The sequence below is a fragment of the Podarcis raffonei genome, chromosome 4 (genome assembly GCF_027172205.1).
Source record: "Podarcis raffonei isolate rPodRaf1 chromosome 4, rPodRaf1.pri, whole genome shotgun sequence".
Lineage (NCBI taxonomy): Eukaryota > Metazoa > Chordata > Lepidosauria > Squamata > Lacertidae > Podarcis > Podarcis raffonei.
In genome coordinates, this window is record NC_070605.1 from 70,618,959 (window position 1) to 70,642,303 (window position 23,345).

The 23,345-nt window shown below is 39.0% G+C and overlaps 1 protein-coding gene across 1 annotated transcript in view; it reads left to right on the top strand.

Moving 5' to 3' along the window:
- The window catches only part of PUDP (pseudouridine 5'-phosphatase), a 58,268-nt gene that overhangs the window by 11,333 nt on the left and 23,590 nt on the right, over positions 1-23,345 (top strand). The window contains exons 2-3 of the mRNA XM_053387269.1: positions 10,270-10,488; positions 19,010-19,239. Coding sequence (XP_053243244.1) covers positions 10,270-10,488; positions 19,010-19,239 — 449 coding nt within the window. The remainder of the gene's footprint in view (positions 1-10,269; positions 10,489-19,009; positions 19,240-23,345) is intronic.

Sequence of the window (23,345 nt, forward strand, 5' to 3'; positions counted from 1 at the left end):
ATTTTAAGCTTACCTTCACCGTGACAATCAAAGGCATTAAAACTGACAGTGAAGTTTAACTTGTCCTAACTACAAACATCGACCCTGTACTTGACAGAGTTCTTTGTAACTGAATAAGCCCTTGATTTTCTCTTGGTGTTTACAAATGATGCAATTAAACAGCATAGGTAATTATTTTCAGGTGAGGCATTTTCATTTAATATGATCCAGAATGGGCTATTCAGTCCTTTCACACACACCTTTTCCATCCATAATCGTAATTATCTGCCCCCTTTACTGTACAGAAAATGCAGTGCATTGCATGTTTCCATAGTTCTCCACCTTGCCATTATGCATATATCTCAGGAGGTAAATAATAAAGTTGCTAATGGCCACCCTGCTATGTTTGCCCACATTGCCATTCTTTTTACACTTGCAGTCGTAAGTTGTGGGTATGGCTATCTCTTTGATTTCTTCTAGCTTGTAAAGGGCAGACCTGAGAAATTTGCTTTGTATGGAAAAGTTACAGTTGTGTGGTAACGCTTTCTTTTCCTGGCTTCGTGGTTCTGAAACAATACACAGAATCATAGAACCATGGAAACTTGGAGTTGGAAGGGACACCAAGCGTCATTTAGTTCAACTCCTGTAATGCTAAATCTCAGCTAAAGCATCCATGACAGATGGCCATCCAATCTCTGCTTAAAAACTTCCAAGGAAGTGGAGTCCACTATTTATCATGACAGTCTATTCCACTGCTGAACAGCTCTTACGGTCAGAAAGTTTTTACAAATGTTTAGTAGGAATCTCCTGTCTTGCAATTTGAAGCCATTGGTTTGAGTCCTACCCTCCAGAGCAGGAGAAAACAAGCATGCTCCCTCCTCCATGTGCCAGCCCTTAAGATATTTGAAGATGGCTATCATATCTCCTCTCACTCTCCTCTTTTCCAGGCTAAATATACCCAGCTCCTTCAAGCACTTCTCAAAAGGCTTTGTTTCGAGACCCTTGATCATCTTGGTTGCCCTCCTCTGCACACGTTCCAGCTTGTCAATATCCTTCTTAAATTGTGGTGCCCAGAATTGGACGCAGTATTCTAAGTGTGGTCTGACTGAGGCAGAATAGTGTGCTACTATTACTTTCCTTGATCTGGACACTAAGTTTCTGTTCATGCAACCTAGAATAGCATTAGCTTTTTATTTTGCTGCTGCATCACACTGTTGACTCATGTTAAGCTTGTGGTCCACCAAGACCCCTAGATCCTTTTCACATGTACTGCTAGTGCCCCCCCCCATCCTATATTTGTGCATCTGGTTCTTCCTGCCTAAGTGCAGAACCATACACTTGTCCTTATTGAAATTCATTTTGTTAGCTTGTGTCCAGTTCTCCAATCTGTTAAGGTCATTTTGGATTCTGATTCTTCTTCTGTAGCATTAGCTACCCTTCCCAGTTTGGTGTCATCTGCAAATTTAATGAGCATCCCCTCAATTCCTTCATGCAAGTCATTTATAAAGATGCTGAACAGCATTGGACCCAGAACAGAACCCTGTGGCACCCCACTTGTCACCTTTTTTCAGGATAATAAGGAACCATTAGTGAGTACTCTGGGTTTGGTCAGTCAGCCAAATTAACATTTACAATCTAGCCCACATTTTACCTATCATAGAGGCAGGCAGTCACTCCTGTTGTCATAAATGTGTGAATTGCCTCTTATTATTATTCAATAAATTGGTATACTGTCCTATACCTCTAGATCTCAGGGTGGTTCATAACATAAAATTACAATATAAAAACAAAACAAAAATGCATAATAAGAATAAGGACAAAGACAACCCAATTATTTCTCATTCCGTAACACATTTAAAAGGGCATCATATGTTAATTAGCCAAAGACCTGGTTAAAGAGGAATGTTAGTTCTTATCTGAACTTTTCATTATCATCATGTTCAATGCATTAATGTTTTATGGTATATGTTAATTTGTTGGTTGTTTATTGAATTTTTAATTGTTCTATTTTTTTTGCTGAATTATTATATTTTACTCTGGTACCCTAGGATGAAGAGTGGGTTAGAAATGCACCTAACAGATATTTGGGTTTGTTTTTTTAAAAAATGGACCTTTCAACCTCCATAGGTTAGGCTGAAAGTGAGAGAAGGCATTTAGTATACTACTAAATGCACAATTAGGAACAGTGACGTGTATATCTTTTTCTAACCTTCAACCCTGAATTGTGCAGGTTGGGAATACAAGGCCATATGACTCAATCCCACTTCCTTGAAATAAAAGTTAAGACTAGGGCTTCTGTCTCTTAACTTTTCAGAAGTAAGAAGCTTCTGCTTTCCAAAGCACGTATTTGGTAGCAAAAACTAATTGTAATGTAAACCTGGAGACAGTTTTAAGACTTTAACCACTGTGTTGAATGGATAAAAAGGTTCACATCTTTTTGTCACTGTTGCAGTCTTTTTGTTTGGGTAGCTCTAATTTTATGATGTGGTAAATTGAAAGGGGCATAGTAGTACTGCAAGAACCAAGCACATATTCTCTCCTGGCTTTAAAGGGCAAAGGTGTTCTCTCCACTGGCTCATTAGAGCAAGCAACAATAATGCTTCTGTTTCCACAGCCTTCTCAAATACCTGTCTTGGCTTGATGGGTTTGGAACTGTTGGGCTGACAGTCTGCATTGTGTGGTGGGAAGGGAAGGCAGAAGTTCATGTTGACAATAGGCTAATTATCTGTGGGCAATTACATTTCATCTCATGCAAGAAGGGATTTTGAATAAATTCTTGAAACAGAATGAGTTGAGTCTAGGCTTAGCCATGCTTAGGAAACACCCACAGAAATCATTGGGACTTTAGTTAGTTGTGAGTAACACACTGTTAAGACCATATTCATGGAAGACAGTCTTGGTTGGCTACGAATGATCGCCAAAGAAGAAGAAAATGTCATAAGCCACATTGATTTCAAAGGGAATGATTTAGTGCCACACACTTTGAATTGTCCCACCAACACAAACATTTCATGGGGGGGGGAGAGAGTTCATTTTACTGGCTCCTGCTAGCACACCTAAATAGTTGAATTCAGCCCCAAAAGTCTACTCTATACATAACCAGTCCTATAACACAACATCTGATGATCTGAACTTCATCGGTGAAAAGTATCCTCTGGAGCAGGGGTGTGGAATCTCCAGCCTAATGCCTAATTGGACCTCCCAGTCTTCCCCTTTTGGCCTGCAAGGCTATTTTGGCCAAGCCACATCCATCTGTCCTGCTTATGTCACCAGTTGCGGGGCAGAGAAAAAATTTGCTTGGCCCAAAGGGGGTTTGCAAGCACTGGCAATAAGTGGCTCAGGACCACCTCTCCCCATATAAACCAACCAGGACTGCATTCATCATCTGAGGCCCTTCTTTGTGTGTCTCCTCCACGTGAGGTCCAGAAGGTGGTAACACGAGAACAGGAATGTAGAATTGTGGGATGCTCTCCCCAGTGAGGTTCGTCTGGCGCCTTCCTTATATATCTTACGGACTTCCTGCCTGTTATGTATAAAGGTGCAGGAATTTCAAAGGACTATCACAGTGGAGGGTTGCTGAAGTAGGAAGTTACAGAGTTATGTCTTAAGTTGTTTTGAAATTTTATTTGACACACACTGAGAAATTCTGGTGGTTTGAAATGTCGCCCAGAGTAGAATTAGTTCTTGACAGTAGCAGACAAGCAGAGCTCCACCAGTCTAGTAAATGCAGATAACTTCAGAAGCTATTTGTTGGGAGTATATCTGATAGAGAGTTGTTATAGTAAAGCAAAGCCATAAGGGTTATTCAGCTGGCTGGCTAAAATGAAGCTTATTGATCAGTTACGCTGCCCAGTAAATTTTTCTTTGAAGGTTGTTGAATGGTATAGTATAATGGTTTTGTCTATTGTGGCAATCCAGCTATCATCCATTGAGCCCTTAATCAGACTCCCATTGTAATAAGTACCAGTTAAATCGGATGTATGAATTGGATCCTTTCCCCCCTTTTCTATACTAAAAAAATGCAGTGATGGCAGAATAATACACCTTTCTGAATTAACTAGCTCGTCTTAAATGCCTCTTCGTACTCTTAAAAATGTTGTTTTCCTTCTTATTACCAAGTGATAAACATCTTAATACAATAGCAGTTTATAAAGGACTTGCTGACACAACATCAAGGATAACCACATGAAACTGTCTGTATTGTAAAAGAAAAAAAAATACCTTTAGAAGCTTTGAACAAAAATGGTGATTAAAATTATCCTTTAAATAGCAGTAGGGAGAACAAAGTAGAAGGTTTTTCCATAATGTTCAGGTATTCTTTCTTTGTATTGTAGACATTTGTTCCTTAGAGTATACTAATATCATCTAGAGCTGCAGTTGGAAAAAGCCCTCACACCGAACAATTTTGTTAATGGAATTTGTTATAATTATTTTGTGCTTCAGTTTCCCATCTCTCTCTGAGAACTGCTGCCTAGAGGCCTAATTAATGGAAATAGATGGCCTATGAGACTCTCATCTTGTTAAGGTTAGGCCAGTAAAAGCTCTGCGTGCCTGTTTTTGAAGCAAAAAAGGTGCCTGCTGCAATATTTTTCTCTTATTTCATTGAGTAATTTTTTGTACTGACTGTTCCCCTCAGGTTATGTTTGCATGCAGATACTAGAGTGGGGCCTCCTTGAAATGGTGGGTACATGCAAAATATTTCTAGAACATTCATTTGGTTTCTGCAAAGTAATGTAGTGCATAATTTGAACTTAGTTGATGGGACCTTTGATCCAACAGGGATTATTGGTAGTAGTATTCAATTTATTACCTGCACTTCACTAGCAGGTTCCAGGGCAGATTACCACAATTTAAAAATCAGTATTTAAAAACAGCTAAAAATAATTGCAGTCACGGGAATGGCGTAGTTCTTAAAAACGCACATGCTGGGAGTCAAAGGCCAGAATGAAGATTTATATCTTCCATCATTTGCTGAAAACTGTAGTAAAGGTGCCAGACACACCTGTGAGGAAGGAATTCCACAATTTAGGAGCTTTCATAGACAATGCCCTCTTCTGAGCCACCACCCACCCTGAACCTCTAAGAACAGCAGAGCTACCAAGAAGGCCTTCTCTGCCTTCTCTTAATACCTGGTGGGGTTAGTACAGAAATAAGTGGTATTTCAAATATTTGGGGCCTAAGTTGTTTAGGGTCTTAAACACTAGTGTGTTTAATGTAACTGTATGTAAGGCTGTGTGAAACAATTGCAATGGTCACTCACATACCCAGAAAAAAGGAAGCCCTTTGCTTCTTGTTCATTATCCAGTTTTCTCTCCTCTTATCCCATGCCTGAGTGCTAAGTCTTCTTAGGAGCGTTTGGTGAAGGACTCTCTGCAAGTATATATTGTATACCACATTGTCCTTCCATACATACATGTTGACACTCAAAAGAATATCAACATGTTAGTAATATGGGATAATTTGTTCTTCTGTTTGCGATCCATTTAAAACGTGTCAAGCACATTTTAATAGTACATTTTACTTAAGCTAACTTCCAATCATGTAGTAAGTTAGCTGGCTAAAATTTCCCCTTTTTAAAATTACAAGTGATTTCATCTCTCTTTTAAGAATGTATGAATATCATTTATTTATTTTATATATTAAATTTGGGGGAATAGCCTTCCCAGTTGGCTAACAGGTTTTTTTTAAAAAACAAAACATTAGAATAACAAAATTCAGCAATGTCAAATAACTTTCCTGCTGCTCTTTGTTAATATTTAAGAGCCAGGTAAAAATACTTCAAATAAAGCTCACCTAAAAGGCTTGGACAAATAAAAAGAATAAATGTCATATGGGTCTGGAAATGTATTGATATGGTTTTGTCACAAGTTCTTTTTCATCTTAGCTTGATATAATCCCTCCATTGCCTTCCCCAACAACAGTTATAATATGGGTATTTCTCCAACCTCTGTCAAGATGAAGATAAACATTGAGTTTTTGTCCATTCACTCTATCCTCCTTTGTGCATTGTTATCCAGTGGTTCAAGTGGCTATTTGGTGGCTATTTGGTTGGTTTCTAGAGTAAGCCTGCAATCTGTGCACATTTAACTTGTGCACATTCAGTTTTACAATAGTTCCCCAGTGTGCTTTGAGCTAGGGCAAATCAGCGCTGTAAACCTAGCTTTTGAGACTTCTTGCAGTTCTTCTCCTTGTCTTACAGCACCACCGTCTGAATCTAAGTGTTAATATATATCTGTAAAAACTGTGGTCTTGCTTTCCTTTTTCTCACTTGGCTCTTTTTACTTCTGTGTGAAGGTGGATGAATCATTGGTTCCCATTAATCTGAAACTGGTTGTTTTCACTTGCAGTTTGTGGGGACTGGGTAAGATGATTTTGAAGCAGCCCGTTATACATGGGTAGAATGTGCTTCACATTTTATTATTTGAAACATTGTTACACTGCCCTTCATTAAAAGGATTTGAGGGTGGCAATCATTGTACAATTAAACTATATCCTTAAAGTGATAACTAAATCAAAAGCACCACTGAGGCATTATAGATCTTTTAAAATGACTAATAATCACAGCTTAATATTGGAACCATAGAATTATAGAGTAGGAAAAGGCTGATCTAGTTCACCTCCCTGCAGTGCTAAAGAATCCATGATGACTCATCCCCAAAAACCTGAGCTGCAGATCTCATAGCAGAACTTGAAATCAGAGGCAGCTAGTAACAGAAAAGGTCTGCAATGATGAACAAGCTTAGGATCTCTGTCTGGGACCAGAGAGAGGAAAATTCACCAAACTGCATAAAGGATTTAAGGGACTGAGGCACATGGCTTGTTTGCAATGTGTTACTTTGTTCTTTGGTTACTTTGTAACCAGTATTGTCATTGTTGGGGGTGTGGTGGGATTTTTTTTATCCTACTGAAAATAAATATTTTTTGTGTGATTTTGTCCCAACCCTCAGATATAAGCTCATCAGTTGATAACTGTGGTGCAGATAGGCTTGAGGGTTTAAGTCAAAAATTTGAACCTTCATGATACCAGAATCATGACTATCCGTTACCAATACCCCCTTCCGGAGATGCAAGTAGGAAAAAGTATTGAATAGTCCCCATTCTGGCTTTTAAGAGACCTGACTATTCAAAAAGCTGCCTGGTTGAAAAATTCTTAAATTTACAAACTTCCTTAGCCAAACACCATTGTATACAGTAAAAATTGTTAAATGAATTAGTGTGAGTACACTTTAAATTTGTGTGATTATGCTTCATATTTTAAGGATTAACTATATAAGAATAATAATTCTCTGCTTGAGCCTTCTTGGGACAACAGTTGTGACAATACTACACTGTTTGAACAACCGAACTCTTGCAGTAGTGAATTACATTTTTAATCAAGAAGCAAACTACAAGCATTTTTTTTTACACCCAACCAACAGTAAACGTAATGTGCATACAGTAGCATCCATTTATAGCAAGTACTTATGCTGTCTTGAATAATATGGCAAAAAACTTGTTTGCAGCAGCTAAAGCCTAAAAGAATAGAATACCTGCTCCCCATTAGGATGAGTTATAGATACTTTCATTGAATTATGTTAAGTGGTAATAAAAAAAACTTAATTTCAAATCATTGCTTGATTAAATTAGTTGCAATCCTTAGTTGTTGGCAATCACATTATTATTTTTATTTCAGAAGAGATTTATAAAAAAAAGTGCTGCAATATGTGTAGCTTGCGCCTGTCTTTTAATATATTGTTGAAGAATTTTGACTCATCATTCAAAGGTTGCTAATTGTTTTGAGGTTCCATCCATTTTAATGGTTTTAAACTACACTCCCAATATATGTGTAGCATGTGCTATAGGAACTTTGAAACAATATTCAGAATTCAGATATGCTTGTTACACCGGGGACAGTTTATCACACAACCCAACTGAGGAAATTAGTGTTAATCATTGTGCCTATTGGGTGTCTCTGGTGTAATTGTTTTAATCTAGCAGAAGATGCTTCTGAACAAATTTCCAAAATTATAGCCCATCTATTTTCAAGCCCAGATTCAGGAGATTTTTTTTTCCATTATGGGAATTTTGCTTCTATGAATAGGCCTGCATCTAGACTTAATATGAAATCTAGGTTTTATTGTCATTTCTGTGTGATCATTATTTCTACTATATTTTGGTATATTATTGAAGGGTATAAGAATAGAAAGGAGTCCTCCTCAATCTCTTGGTAGATCAGTGATTCCCTGCAACCAAGATAGAAGCAGAACTTTTTCAGCACTAAAAATAAGGATATACATCTTAATTATGTTGCCAGTTCCTTTTCACATAAGCTTGCTGTGAGCATCAGGCAGTGCCAAATGAACAGGGTATGAGTTTGTTTGTGTATTGCATGCATCATCAGGCTATCAGTCATGGCACCTTTTCGAGCCTAGTCACTGGAATAGTGCTGACTGAGACTTTGTGAGCTTTTGAGGAATCCATGATTCTGATCGCAAGAGTTGGAAAAGTTCAGGGAGAGGATTCAAGAATTGCTGGTTTTTCAGCTGTGATGATAGAGTGAGGCTGCATCCCTTCTCTTCCTCCCTCTGCTGCAGCCTGATGTAATGTCTGCTGCCAGATGACAGCTTCTCAGCAGAGCTGATGGTAGCCCTGCACTTCTGTCTTTTCACTCCTCTATCACAGTGATGTAATGGCTTCTGTGAGGTATATGGATCACCCTTCCATTGGGCACTAGCAAACTGACCTGCCAAAATGACCTCAAATGCTTACTGCATGAAATTACTACAGCTAAAGTCAGGTTCATGATAAGAATGCAGAATCTAGAAATGTTGAGTTGCGAGCCACTTGGGAGTTGGAAACTCGCATGAAGTAAACAGGTGGTGCTCATCCACTGTTTGTTGTTGTTGCTTATTGTAGATTTTTGATAAATAGATTATAATGCAGCAGAGGTGAGGGGAAGATGGGAAGGGAACAGGAAGACAAGCAAATTCAGGAACTAATACTTGTTAAAGTTATATGGCCATTGAGGGAGACAGTTTGAGAAGGGGAAGAGCCAAATGACACTTCATCTAAGCTGGTCTTCAGCTCTACTGCAGCCAAATGGAATGACTGTTAATGGATTAGTTGGACATGCTTTTTGGGGAAAGTATCTTTTTTTCCTCCAAGGAAGTATAAGAAATGGTCTACATTGTCAGCATTCAAGGTGATGCTGAAGGTAATGAGATCCTTTGGCATCCAGTGATATCATTTCATATTTCAAGAACTGGAAACTGACCACTGCCAGCTGCAGTGGTATAATTGAACCCTTACTGGTACATTAAGGCAATGCTAAAAAGAAGTCAAGAATGCTATGGCCAAATCTGCCATGATGATTGACTAATGGATAGCAATGAATCTTCATCACGTGAACCAGCGGTGTCAACCTACCTTTGTATTTTTGTGCAGTAGGCCTCAAATTAAAAAAATTAGACCCCTTAACCTTACTGGGGGACAAGTGCTCAACAACTTTGCTTTTAAGAGCCGCAATAAAACTGTACCATAATGGCTATGTTTGCTTGCCTTTTTCTAAACTAATGAATTCAGGAGAAGGTTGGTTCCTTGGGCTGAAACTTTATATGCATGAGTGTGGCCTGAAGAGAACTTACTTGCTCTTAAACCCCCTTGATTACAGGTTATAGGGTTGTAATTGAAATCTAGTCAGATGTAAATGTAACAGTGCCACTGGCAATATAATGCAGGCTGTGGCATCTTTTGAAGAACTTTTAAAGTCCTGTTCAAAGGCTTGCAAAATAAATTACTTTATAGTTTAAATAGAATATGTAATGACATCCCTTGAGTACTGGATTTCCTTCTTCATTTGTTATCTTCAGTTCCAAGATAAAGATTACCTCCCAATTAAGGCATTCTTTTTCTTCCACAAATATGTTCCAAAGACGTAATTGTGCATTGCAGCCTGCAATAGTGTGTTTTGAAAATATGAGGGTTTGTCTTCTATAGCAGTGTGAATGTGAATTTATAATCTTGTTGCCATGTATTTAATGTTAAAGGTTATGTGGCACCCTGATTTGGGTGGCCTGGCTGTGACCTTAAGTCAGAAGTTATTAGTTTTGCCTGTCAGAAAAGGCTTACATGATGTTCAAGATGAATTTCTTATGGCCAAGAGTTCAAGACCCTATTGTATTGTCTTTTATTCTTGCCAACATGTTCACCAATAGGAGCGCTGTCTTTTCCCTCCAAGAATGCAACATAATTTGTAATTACGCCCCATTCTGACATCATGCCACTAATATTGTGTGTTTTTTATTTCCTCAGATACTGAACGTCTGTATACTATTGTGTTCCAAGAAATTTGCAACCGCTTTGGAAAAACCTATACCTGGGATGTAAAATCCTTAGCAATGGGTAAAAAGACATTGGAGGGATTAACAATCATGCGAGATGCCCTGGACCTTCCGATAACCATAGAAGAACTACTGCATGAAAGTAAAACGAAGCAAGAAAAAATGTTCCCCACAGCTGCATTGATGCCAGGTTGTATTTCCTCTAATCAAATGTGTGCATATCCAATTAAATCTTGCAGTTTGAATTTGAATAGTTACATTCACAAAATGCTTTCCTCTGGTGCCTGGTTGTTTCCTCATCACCTTGGAAGATTGAACTTTTTTTTTATTTCTCAAAAAACCCACTGCGGTGTCTTCTAAGAATAAATATGATGCACTTTTCAGCAATGCCATCTGTCTCTTGCATATGGGGGAGAGAACATGTGATATTGTTCTACTTGACAGCTCTGAATGCATGTATGGTTAGTTGCCGTGTGTTTTTAAGCTGTTGATAGCTGTTTTCACAGGCCTCTCCACACCTTCTGTAGTGTCCCATGGATGCCCAGAAACAATGTTACCCTACCCTCTACCTATTAAAGGGAATACTGTCTTTAGGATGTGTGTCTGTGTTCATTTTCCACATTGTCAGGCATGACCCCCCCTGTCAAGTGTTTTGGCATGTGCATTGGGAGGGGTGACTATTGTTGTACTGCTGGATCACTCTTACTCCCAAAGGAATCGGGGGGGGGGGGACGGACCTGCAAATCAGCAAACAGCGCAATAAAAGCATTCTAAAAACTTTTAACAACATGTTGTACATTCTCACAATTTATATTTTCAAAGTTACCAGGAACGGTGTCTCTTTCAGCCACCAAATGCCTGGGTGAAAAAGAATGTTTCTAAATTTGTCCTGAATGTTAACAGTGAGGGGTGCAGCTCACCACAAATGGGAAACCACCAATGAGAAAGTTCTTTTAAGGGTCAGTGCCAACTGGGCAGAATACAGCAGTAACAAAACAAATATTGGCTGGGTTTTTGCAGAAGCGACAAGAGTGACTTGCATCATTCCTGCTTTCTTAAAAACACAGCACAAACTTGCGGGGGGGGGGAGAAGAACTTCAGAGAAGGAGAGTGTCTAATCTCTCTCTTTGTGCTGGGCATTGGAGAAGACCAGTGGTGTAAGTCCTCTTGCCCCTGGCTTCTGCCTGCTGCCATAATATAAGAAACACGAGCTTTCCTTGCACAAGCTCTCTGCTTATGCCAGAGGACTTGGAAGAAGGAAGGCATCAGTAGTGAGTAAAAATAATGCACAGCTAGTATCCCATACTCAAGTTTCTAGACCTTTGAATCCACACCATGCATTAATTAGGGGTTGAATAGCTATATTAAGCAAATAAACTATTGCTCTTTCATAAAAAATCAATTTACCGGTATATATAAAATGAATGCAGATATGTTAAGTGTATGTTAAGAAAGTTGATGGAATGGGAGCTGCTTCTGTTCTCCCTTTCTGCATGTTTTCCAGTTCATGAAAATGGCTCCAGTTGTTTCACTCAGATGTTTCCCCATTCAGCCATGCACTCACATGCATAATCATCACATGGACAAAAATAGGCCATATAGCCTGTCTGTGGATTGACCCCTACATACAAATAATTAACTCTTGTCATATCCAAGAGCCACTCTTCATTACAGGAGAATTGGGAAATCAACAGTATGGAGCATTTATTCTTCTTAATTCCCCATTTATGCAAAGTTTCTACATGCCAGAATCTGAAAGCCAGTGCTATGGCCATTGCTTGCCTTCACTTAAAGAGTCATGCATAATAAAGTAATGCTTTTCGAAAGGTGCATAAAAGACAATATGCAATAATATCCCTATATTTGACTTTTTAATGGGAGTTTGTGATGATGATGATGATGTCGATAATAATAGCAGAAAATACAGAATTTCTGGAATGGTTATTTAAGGCCAAATAGTTTTAAGCTTATTTTACCTTGGTGATGGGAAACCAATATGCAACTCAGCACCTACTAGTCTGCCTCTCTCCAAAATGATGGGAACCTAAGTGCCCCCCCCCCAGCTTGAACCTGTAATTGTCCTATAAAGTGGTGTTTGGCAAACTACGGGATATAGCAGAGAGCTATACCACAATACTGCCATCATTTCCATGTTTTCTGTTGCTGCTGTTTATTGTGTTCTACTTCCTAAGCTAGTTAAAAAGACAATTGCTCCTTACTGGATTTTCCACTGGGAATAATGCTTTAATTTATATTGCTTGTTGAAATGTGAGTAACTTTCCAAATGGATGTGTTAATGATTTTCCAAGAACTGCTTTGTGCTACTTTGTCACACATTTAAAAATGGAGGCTCTCTGCTTTGAGCCTGCAGTTCTAGGGATTTGCATAGAATTGTTGTAGATGAAGACTTTTATTTTTATTTTTTTACTTTAAAAGAAACAGAAGAAATAGATAATTGATTGTGTTCCTATTGAGAATCCATCTCTGGTACATCTGTTCCTATTTAAGACCAAAACATAACAGATTCTACAGTTTTTACATTTTCTGTTATACTGATGTCTAAATCCCTGGGAGCTATTGCACCACCAAGACACAGTTTTTAATCATCTGTCTTAAGCAGCAGAAAATGACTAAGTGCCTCTTACACGATATTCTCTAGGTTGCTAATTTTAGCCTAGCAGCCCTATCTGATAGGAAATGCAGAGAGACAGAGACAGACAGATAAAGTAAGTCTGATTGGTCAACAAGTAAGAACATGATGGAAGTTCAGTGTTCCCATATTTTGTATAAAAAGGTAAAGGGACCCCTGACTATTAGGTCCAGTCGTGACTGACTCTGGGATTGCGGCGCTCATCTCGCTTTATTGGCTGAGGGAGCCGGCGTACAGCTTCCGGGTCCTGTGGCCAGCATGACTAAGCTACTTCTGGTGAACCAGAGCAGCGCATGGAAACGCCGTTTACCTTCCCGCCGGAGCAGTTCCTATTTATCTACTTGCACTTTGACGTGCTTTCGAACTGCTAGGTTGGCAGGAGCAGGGACCGGGTAGCAACGGGAGCTCACTCCGTCGCGGGGATTCGAACTGCCGACCTTCTGATCGGCAGGTCCTAGGCTCTGTGGTTTAACCCACAGCGCCACCCGCGTCCCCATATTTTGTATAGGCCTTCCTATATAGATATTGTTATTGAACTTATATCATTCCCTTCCAAAGGAGCCCAGGGCAGCAAACACATCCATGTTTTTGTTCTTTAAAAACTTACTAAAATAGTTAACAGTTTTAAAATCCTTTCATACAGTGTTGCCAGGAACAGCATTATTCAGCCACCAAATGCCTGAGTATTTGTCCTGAAATTGATAAAGCCTCTCCTCTTGCAAAGAGGGGAGGGGTTGTGGGCAGGACCCGATGTCTGCCTCATGCAGGGGGCATTGCCCCCTGCTCCCCCCACTCACCTGGTTGGCACACCTCGCCCACAGGTAAGCCCCCAATCGGGTGGCTTGGAGGGGGCGAGGTTTGCAGCTCAACTTGCTACTGCGCCAGCCATGCGGCCTCATTTTCTGCCTTCCCATCGCGAGTCACCCACCCTCCACTCCCTTAGAGCTCAGGGTTTTGGTTTTTTCTCTTGGCCTTGCTATGGACCTTAGGTTGGTCACCCAGGTTGTCCGGGGGGGCCTGGTAGGAATTTTTCCATTTGGCATTAGGCCTTGTGGTTTTTTCGCCTACCTCGTAGCAATCGTCACAACTTTCTTGGTATTGGTGGGTAGGTTAGGCATTGGAATGTGTTTGTGGTGTGTGGAAGGGCTAGGTGTGGCCATCACCTACGCCTTCAATTTTGGGTATTCCGTTAAAGGAATCTGGCGGTCATGGATCCTGTCCGATGCCTGTGTGGCGGGGGGCCATGGCACGACCCTCGGTGACATCAGGGGAGAGCTTATAGTTGTATTAGCATCAACAGGCTCCACCTACTGGTGAATAAACCCCCTTTTTAGGCTCACCCCTCTTCGAGTGGGTGGAGTCAATTGTCGTGATTGCCTAAGCCAATACCTTTTCACTTGCTGTAATCAATAAAGTTGTGGCCTTTTCTTGCCCATTAACCTTATATTACGTGTCCGTGTGTCTTCATTTCACTAAGCAGGGATCGGGTCCTCGAACCACAATATTGGAGACATATGCACATCACAGCCACCACCAAAAAGGCCCTGTCATGGGTCAGCACCAACTGCACAGCGCCTGGTGCCACATTATCTTAACTTAATGTCTGGTCAAAAATTGTGCTAGAGACTTGCTTTTAATATGTTAAATGATTTGAATACCCTTTAAGGACTGCTTGCTCAGCCCAGTTGAATCATAAGTAAAGCTAGTAAATGGTGTGTTTTTAAGTGTCGGAAAAAAATTACTCCTCTCAATATTATCTCCACTTCTGTTTCTCTAGCTGAAAAAATCGACCCCCTACCAAAGTCAGTGCAATGCTGAATATGCCTGTAAGCAAAGTTTCATAGTGATGTTTGCTGTAGCTGGGAGAATCTAAGCATTAGAAAAATTAAGCATCAAATGTTAATGCTATAGTGACAGGATTTGGGGTCATCTGGTGGACTGAAAATACATGACTTGTACACATCTTATGCTCCATGCAATTCAAAGGTGTAACTGTGAGATATAAGAAAGGGGAAATATGTGTAAACTAGTATTGTTAACATAACATCAGCTTGTAGAAATTGTTGTAGATCTTTCAGAATATGGCCTTTAAAGGTGTGCCAAATCTACTTTGTTTTTCACTGAAACTTTGAGATCCCCCATCCAGAACCTTGTGCAAACAATATCCCTTTAAAGAAGAGGCATTTTCGTAGCTCAGGGACATTATCATACCTCAGGGACACATTCTAGCCAGGCAGAAGAATGGAGCAGTGCCAGTGAAGTTCTCTAAGGAGATGGGGTACGGTCTGGGAAGAGTCCAAAGGGCTAATTACAGAAGTCTGGAGTACTGCATTTGTGATCCTAAAATCTGAGATACCCAGCCCTTCTAGTTATAGTGTGGGATGTGATGCTAGTTTCATAGCCACTTCCACTGATGCTCCAAACTGATAAAGTATAGAGCAAGCTATTCTCTTAGCTCATGTCAATCAGAAATCAGCAGGGCCGGATTTAGGTTTGATGAGGCCCTAAGCTACTGAAGATAATGGGTCCCTTTATATGTCCAGCTGTCCTTTGTCAACAGCAAATTGTCACTGTTTTTTTGTGTTGAATATATGCTATATGGTAATTTATGGACCTTATAGGTATCTAAATGCCATTTGCACATAACAAAATATTTATGTTATCAAAGTAATTGCTGAACTGAAATGCAATTAAGAAGTATATTCATATTAAATTTTGGGAGCACCCAACAGAGTGGGGCCCTAAGCTATAGCTTGTTTAGCTTATACATAAACCTGGCACTGGAAATCAGAATTGATTTTGTAAAAACAAAACAAAACCTGCTTTCTTTTTTTAAAAAACCCACTGTGTCCGTCCCCAGCCCCCTGCAGTGAAATTTAAATTTGATGGAAACGTGTTGAAGTCTATTTTGAATCATTGACACATTAGAAAAGAAAGTTGGTCAAAACCAGGTTTTTTAAGAAAATGAAAGAGAAACCTGGAAGATCCATGTAAATAGATGAGGTCTGCAATATAATCAGTTTTGATTATTTGTGACTGCTAAGCAAACAAGCCAGCTATTGATTGTTGATCTCATGTTATGCCCAATAACTACAAGCCCTTTCTAGAAATCTCTTGGCTCCTGGATTTGCTCAGAAATCCACGCATTTCAGAATTCAGCTGCCCCCAACTACCCAGATAATGCAAAAGGCACATGGGGCCATATGATTAAAGTTCTGCATTATTTTCCTAGGTAGTATACAGGATATATTTAGTTGCATATCAATATTCTAAAATTGCTACAGGAGCTAATTAGTATCCATACTTGGTTGAAAAATAATATTGTGGGAAACTTGACTGGAATCATTTATTTAAAAGAGCATGATTTAAATCAACCCACCCTGGCATTAATCAGTTATGTTTTATCCCCAACCGCTTCACAGATACCACAGTATTTGAAAATACCTTAAATGTTTAACACAGACCCGCTTGACAAGAAAAAAGGTGGAAGGGTTTAAAAGTGTTTAAATAAATTCTAAGTGATGTGCAGACTGCTTCATTTTTCATGTATGTATCCTGAGGCTTTATGTAGTAATTCTTTTATCCTTTCACCTGGGTTTGCAAAGTCCCAAGTGGAAAGACTGGTAAACATTTGCTAAACTATTGCTGTTTTGAATAAAAGTGATAGTTTTTCTTTCAAAATAACGGTTGGCAAGGAAGTTTAATGACCTCTGTAAAGTGTCACTGCATTAATTATAGTCTGCAGAGAGGGTGAAATGCCTCCTAAACATTCCCCCTCCCTTTTAAACAAAAGGGACCTGGATTTTCTACTGTCAAGATGTGCAATTGGATTTAAACTTATTTTGCTGTTTTGGAGGGTCCCAGAAAGCATATTGATATACATTACAACATTAAAAATAAGGACAGACCAGTTGCTAGAAAAAAGGCTTATAATACTAGCATTTCAATAAATTTGTATGGCATATTGTTGAGTACAAGTGGTATATGAATGTCCTGGCTGGTTAACAGACATAATGTATGAAGCAGTGAGCGATTGTAGTGGTTGTGCGAAAGTAGTGGTGAATGAGATTGCATGTGTGGTTGTGCAAAAAGTTGGTTTGTTGGAATTTTACATTTTGTTGCTGTGTAAAGCTCTTCGATCTTATAGTGTTACTGTGTTTAAGTATACGGTTATATTTCAGTTTTTATGTGAATAATTTGACACGGTTTTTATTGTACGTACTGTGTTTATATATGTATTTTATCTATTGTGAACTGCTTCAAGATTTTCAGGTAGCAAGCTGTCTGTATATGGAAATAATACATAAATGAATACACGTTTTTTGTGCATGCTTTGCAGTGTAATGCAAATTCCAAATCAAAAGAAAGCCCCATTGAATTGAGGAGCCCCATATGTATCCTTAATATCAGAGGATAAATGCAAATACATTGTGGAAAGCAAAATATGTAAATAAGAGAATCGTTCTCACCAAAATAATTGCTGCTACTTGAGTTTCAGCAGACTAGAAAGAGCAGAAGCACCAGGGGAAAAATAAAGCCACAAGAAAAAGTTTGTGTTATTTTATGTATTTTTCAGAGCTGTCAAATGGAAAATGCTGAATTATTCCTTTCTGAAAGCTTCTATTGTCCCATGAGAAATACTTCAATTCTGTCAGGATTTAAAAAAAAAAATACATCTGTGTTCAGAGTTCTAAATTTGGCATGTGACTAATTATTGTTTAAAGTTCTTGAGGTTTATATATTTTGATCCTTTCAGCTTTATTAACTACATCAGACCTACTAAATATGCATTACGTCCCTTCCTTTTATTTGTTTTTTTTTGGCCAGAAGTTCATGTATTACAACACAGTTCCTTTTATTCTACAGATGTCTTCTCTACATACTATTTTGATTTATGTAGTATGATGCACTTTGTGGTTTCTATACACCTGCAAGGATGTGCAGTAGAAAACTTTCCTTTTTTACTTTCCTGTTTCATATTCAAAATTGTTTTTGCTATTTCTTTTTTCATAAAAAAATCCATCACCTTTTAAAAAAAGTTCAGATTCAGTTCATTTGTACTGTGTATTTCTACTTGCTAAACAGAAGCAATATTATAGTGCTGAAATCAGCTTGTAGGGATGAAGGTTTCTGTTGCTTTAAAGGTCCTTGGAGCATTTGCTGCACCATTTTTTGGGCTACAAACTCCCTCCCCCTGTGCAAGTTTATTGAGACAGACTCTCCATTGGCTTAGACAGGGACTAACTCATGTATGAGAAATGCAGCCCACCACCAAGGACCTGTTAGGGCAACAGGATTCTTTCTGTGGAGGGGGCATTTTTCCACCACTTGCAGCCCTGGGGACTACAGAATTATTTTTTTAAAGCTATGCAAGACTAGAGAGATGGAACTTCTATGGACAAGGACTAAAATAGATGAGCAATGGGTGGTGCAGCCAGTGAGGATGTAATGTCAGTGGCAGAAGGTGCAGCCACATGTTCCCCCTCACACAGTTAAAATCCACACAAGGTTGTTGTCATTTAGTTGTGTCCAACTCTTTGTGACCCCATGGACCAGAGCACGCCAGGCACTCCTGTCTTCCACTGCCTCCCGCAGTTTGGTCAAACTCATGTTAGTAGCTTCGAGAACACTGTCCAAGCATCTCATCCTCTGTCATCCCCTTCTCCTTGTCCCCTCAATCTTTCCCAACATCAGGGTCTTTTCCAGGGAGTCTTCTCTTATTATGAGGTGGCCAAAGTATCGGAGCCTCAGCTTCACGATCTGTCCTTCCAGTGAGCACTCAGGGCTGATTTCCTTCAGAATGGATAGGTTTGATCTTCTTGCAATCCGTGGGACTCTCAAGAGTTATACAGGAGGCAGCAACGAAAACCATCCCACACAAGGTACAAACACCCAAATAGGTCTATTATCAACCATTAGTCTTTTGATGAAAGCAGGAAAGAGAACTAACTAAATCAAGTTCAGAAGGTGGGGTGAACAACTCCAGTAAATCTAGCTCCTCTGTTTTTGCTCAAACAAGTGTATTTTAACACTTTCATATATATTTTTTTCTGTTTCACAGGTGTTGAAAAACTAATCCACCATCTACATCAACACAACATACCCATAGCTGTTGCCACCAGCTCATCTCAGGTGACATTTGAAATGAAAACAAGTCGACACAAAGACTTCTTTAATTTATTTCATCATATTGTGTTGGGAGATGACCCTGAAGTGAAGGCTGGCAAGCCAGAGCCTGATGTGTTTTTAGTCTGTGCAAAGAGATTTAACCCTCCTCCGCCTCCAGAAAAGGTAGGAATAATCATAGTAATAAAAGCGGCAGTGTATAATCCCAGGTCATGCTTTGATTTTCATTCTTTATATAATATAGTAAGTTCTATGTGAGATTTGATAGCAACTATAAAAAAAAACCAAGTGGGAAAGTATTGGCAAAGATTCTATTTCTTCGTTGTGTATAATGGTTTGCAATGCAAATGTGTATCGATTTGCTGCTGTACACTACAAATGAACAGGAGTGTTTTAAGTGTGTCCAATATATTTATAAATCTGGGTGCTAACTGTTTGGACACCGAGTTTTCCACCTGCAACATTTGAGCTCTTGTTTATCAGTGCAAGCAATCTCTTCTAAATGTTCAGAATAGGACATTTTGTAACACGTTTCATGATGTTTTTGTTTTGAGTGTTGAACATGACATTATTTCTGTATGTCCTTTATCTGAAACAGAGTAAAGACATTTGCCTCCTGAGCCCAGTAGTAAAGAAGCAAAATGCAAAATTAGGTTTTCAAATAGGCAACAACTTCATTAACTGTAACTTTTTAAAGTATTTGTGATTGATTAGATGATAGATACTAAATTTCTGTTCTACAGTGTAGGTTTCAGTTGGCTGAAGGCAATATGGTACTCTCAACATGGTGGACTGAAAAATCTAATCAGCCGCTTACCAGCAGGGCCAGTAGTCAGGGATTTTTGGGGGGTGGGTGGTTAAAACAGCAGTATATAGAGGGCACCAGGCTGGCTACCACTAATTCAAGACGTTGAACCAAGTCTCCTCACCCTTTTCTAGGCAGGTGTTGTCCCTGGTTTGGGGCTTCTTACTTATAATTGGAATAAGGGAGCCCTGTGCATGTCAACCCTGCCCCACAGTGCTTGAAACAGTATGAAGCTTAAGTCTAAAACTCATTTTACTTATTTATATAATCCCTTGAATAGATTGCATTAGACTAGGATTTTCCCAAACTTGGATCTCCATTTGTTTTTGGACCACAACCCCCACCATCCCTAGCTAGCAGAACCAGTGGTTAGGGATGATGAGAACAGCTGGAGACCCAAGTTTGGGAAACTCTGCATTAGACCAGAGAGCTGAACTGAACTTTTGAGTGCAAGTTGGCACTAAATAAAGGCATGTTCTCCATTCCAAACCTCTTTATTTATATGCCCCTGGATGCATGGTTTGCAAGCTGTGTATAATGGGGTAACTTGTGCTGCCCTAATGCAACTCCCGTTAGTTGTATCCATTAAAACTTTCTTTCCCACTTTAAATTTTAAATCAAGTGCAAGGCTTGGTTTGTAATATGGAATGTTTTCCTCCAGTATTTTTCACTGCCTCAGTTTCACAAGAGCTTGTCACTATTGAGTACTAAGAATTAGCAGAAACTGGCAAATCGTAAACCTTGCAGGGCACTGCAAGGAAGAAGCAGTTGTCTAACCTGGTAGCAGAGCAGAAATCTGCATTTTCATATGCTCCTTCACTATTTTTACCTTATTCGTATTCAGCATAAAACTGTACAATTGGTTGTATTCATTCCCATTTTAAAGATAAGAATTGAGGCACTTGGGCTTAAACCACATGAATATCAGAGTTCTGGATACTCTACTCCAGCCCAAAGCAACCTGGGGTATGCTGTGTATGAGCTGATGAAAATGGCTTTTGAAACATTTTGTGTCCTTTTTCAACTTAAAATTTCCCACCTCAAGTGGTTTTTTTCACCTATAGGGAATTGATATGAAAGCCCCATGTCTTTTCCCCTTGGAGAAAAAAACCCTACCAGTTTTGAGCTGTCAGTGCAAAGTTTCTCTCCCCAGTTTGAGACTATTTCCCTTTTCCAATGCAACGCCTCATTCCACAACCAAATGCCCAACAGAAGAGTTATTCAAAGCTTCGTAGGTTATCTTTGTACCTGGCATTGACTTGTGTTTTAAAGCTTGCATTCATCATCATTGTTACTACTCACGCCTCATTCCCAAAGCCCAGCAGCTCGCTTACTCAGCTTGGGAAGACAACATGAGGCCATCGAATGTTGCCAAGGGCCACCAAAAAAGGTCTCAAGGGCCATGTGTTGGACCACCCTGATCTAAACTGACTCTGGAGGCATTTGCAATTTATTTCGATTATAAGACTTTCAGCTACAAAATTCCTCACCTCCAGCTGGCCTGCTTTTTATTTATTTGAGTGGTGGGATAAGATATTGCCTGTATTGAAAGCAATTTAACCATTGGCCTAGGTTCTGTAATATATCCACAACATGTCAGCCATTGTTATAGCGAAAATATGGTCAACATTGCCATTCTCTTAGGTACTAGTGGTGATGTAAGGAAAGAGTTACAATTTGCTTATATTCTTTGGGGTGCCCCTGTCAAGGGGGCAGAATGTGCTTGCGCTCGTCTTGATAATATATCAAGCAGCTGGTAAGGGACTTCATGAAATATGAGGCAGAATACTAAATTACATTTTGTAACCCTCTTCCCCCTCTATGTGATGTGGGTGTGAAAGCATGCGTTGTTTGGTAAAAAACATTATATTCAGATTAGCAGGTCGCTGGAGATATACTACTAATTGTTTTAGGGAGCTCATTACATGTATTATCGCATATTATCCATAGGAAGCTGTGGAGGGAGGGTGGGGAAAGCAAAAAAAGAGAGAGAAAAAGAACTTTATTTCATGATAAACTACTCACTGAGTTGTGTTTTTCCTCTTTCCAAGGCCCTTAGCACTTCTGGCATTGCCAACAGAACAATCATTGAATAGTTAGGTTTAATTTACAGGAATTCTCTCATAAAATGTTTTAAGAGGTGCTCTGGGTTGTGGCAAGCAATGAATTAATCCTCTTCTTAAAAAGATTCAGTGTATTGATCTTACCTCTATAGTTGAAGATGCTTTTTTAATTGCCCCAGTGCTTGTCATAACTGCGCATCTCCACAGGTTTAGAACAAAGGCCGACTAAAACAAGGAATTGCTCTGTAAGCGTTATTTTTATTGTTCTCTTAATTTATTATTCCAGAGGGGTCTGCAGAAAACTCAGAAAGGCCAAATGCATTTTGTTTTGTTGCCGTAGCCTTTATTTTAAGACCTTTTTTTTAAAAAAAAAGGATTTCATATTGCAAAAATTTGCTTTTAAAAGTATCCTGATATTTGGGTTTCCATGTTTCTCTCTTACTTGTCTGCAGTTTATGAGGTGCCAGGGCTATATTTATTATTATTGTTCTATATTACTGTCTCTCAGTTGGCAACAAAGCCACATACACGGTATAGTTTATTAACACTAACAAACTATTTATTGCGTAAAGAGGGCAAAGTATCTTATCTTATATTAGTTCAGTAGACAGCAGCCATGAATATAGTGCAATTATAAGCTGATTGTAAATTTGTAATTTATAAAGTACTGTTTGACGGCCAAATGCGTCCTAGGCTTCAGTTTTATGAAACCTGGGAAATTCTCTTTACTATGTACTGTATATATGGGAAAAGGCAGAAACTTTTCATAATGGGATTTGAATAATAATAACAATAATTTGAATAGTTGTAATAATAATCACTGAAGAGCCCAGAGATTTTCCTTGTTCCCATTTGTATAATAATATCTGATCCATCAAACCCTTCACCTTAATACTATTACCTGTGAAGCAGATTCAAGCAGAAAGGCCATAATAAATGTGTTTTGGGTGGCTGGTCCCCAGTTATGGAACTTTCTCCTATTCTTGGGCCACCAAAATCCAAGCTAAAGAAACCTGCTTGTTTGGCCAGGGTTAAAACAGGGAATAAATATCATGGATTTTAAATTATATTAAACTTTATTTAGTTTTGCTGACAGTGTAGAGACGTTGGTTTTCCCACCCGAACAATTCTTTTGTGTTAGATAGTTCTAAATATAAAAAAAAAATAACAGCACAATTTTAACCATGTCTATGCAGGGCTCCCTTTACCTTTATGCAGACCTAAATCCTATTGAATTCAGTGGGGTTTAATCCAAGTAACTAGGATTAGGATTGGAGCCCCCTTCACTAAGCCTAAACCCTACTTTATTCTGCTTGCATTGTTATCCATTATTCAGTTTTTGTGTTTGTATATAGATGTATACATAAATATCTGGATCTGTATAGTTGTATATGCAAAATATT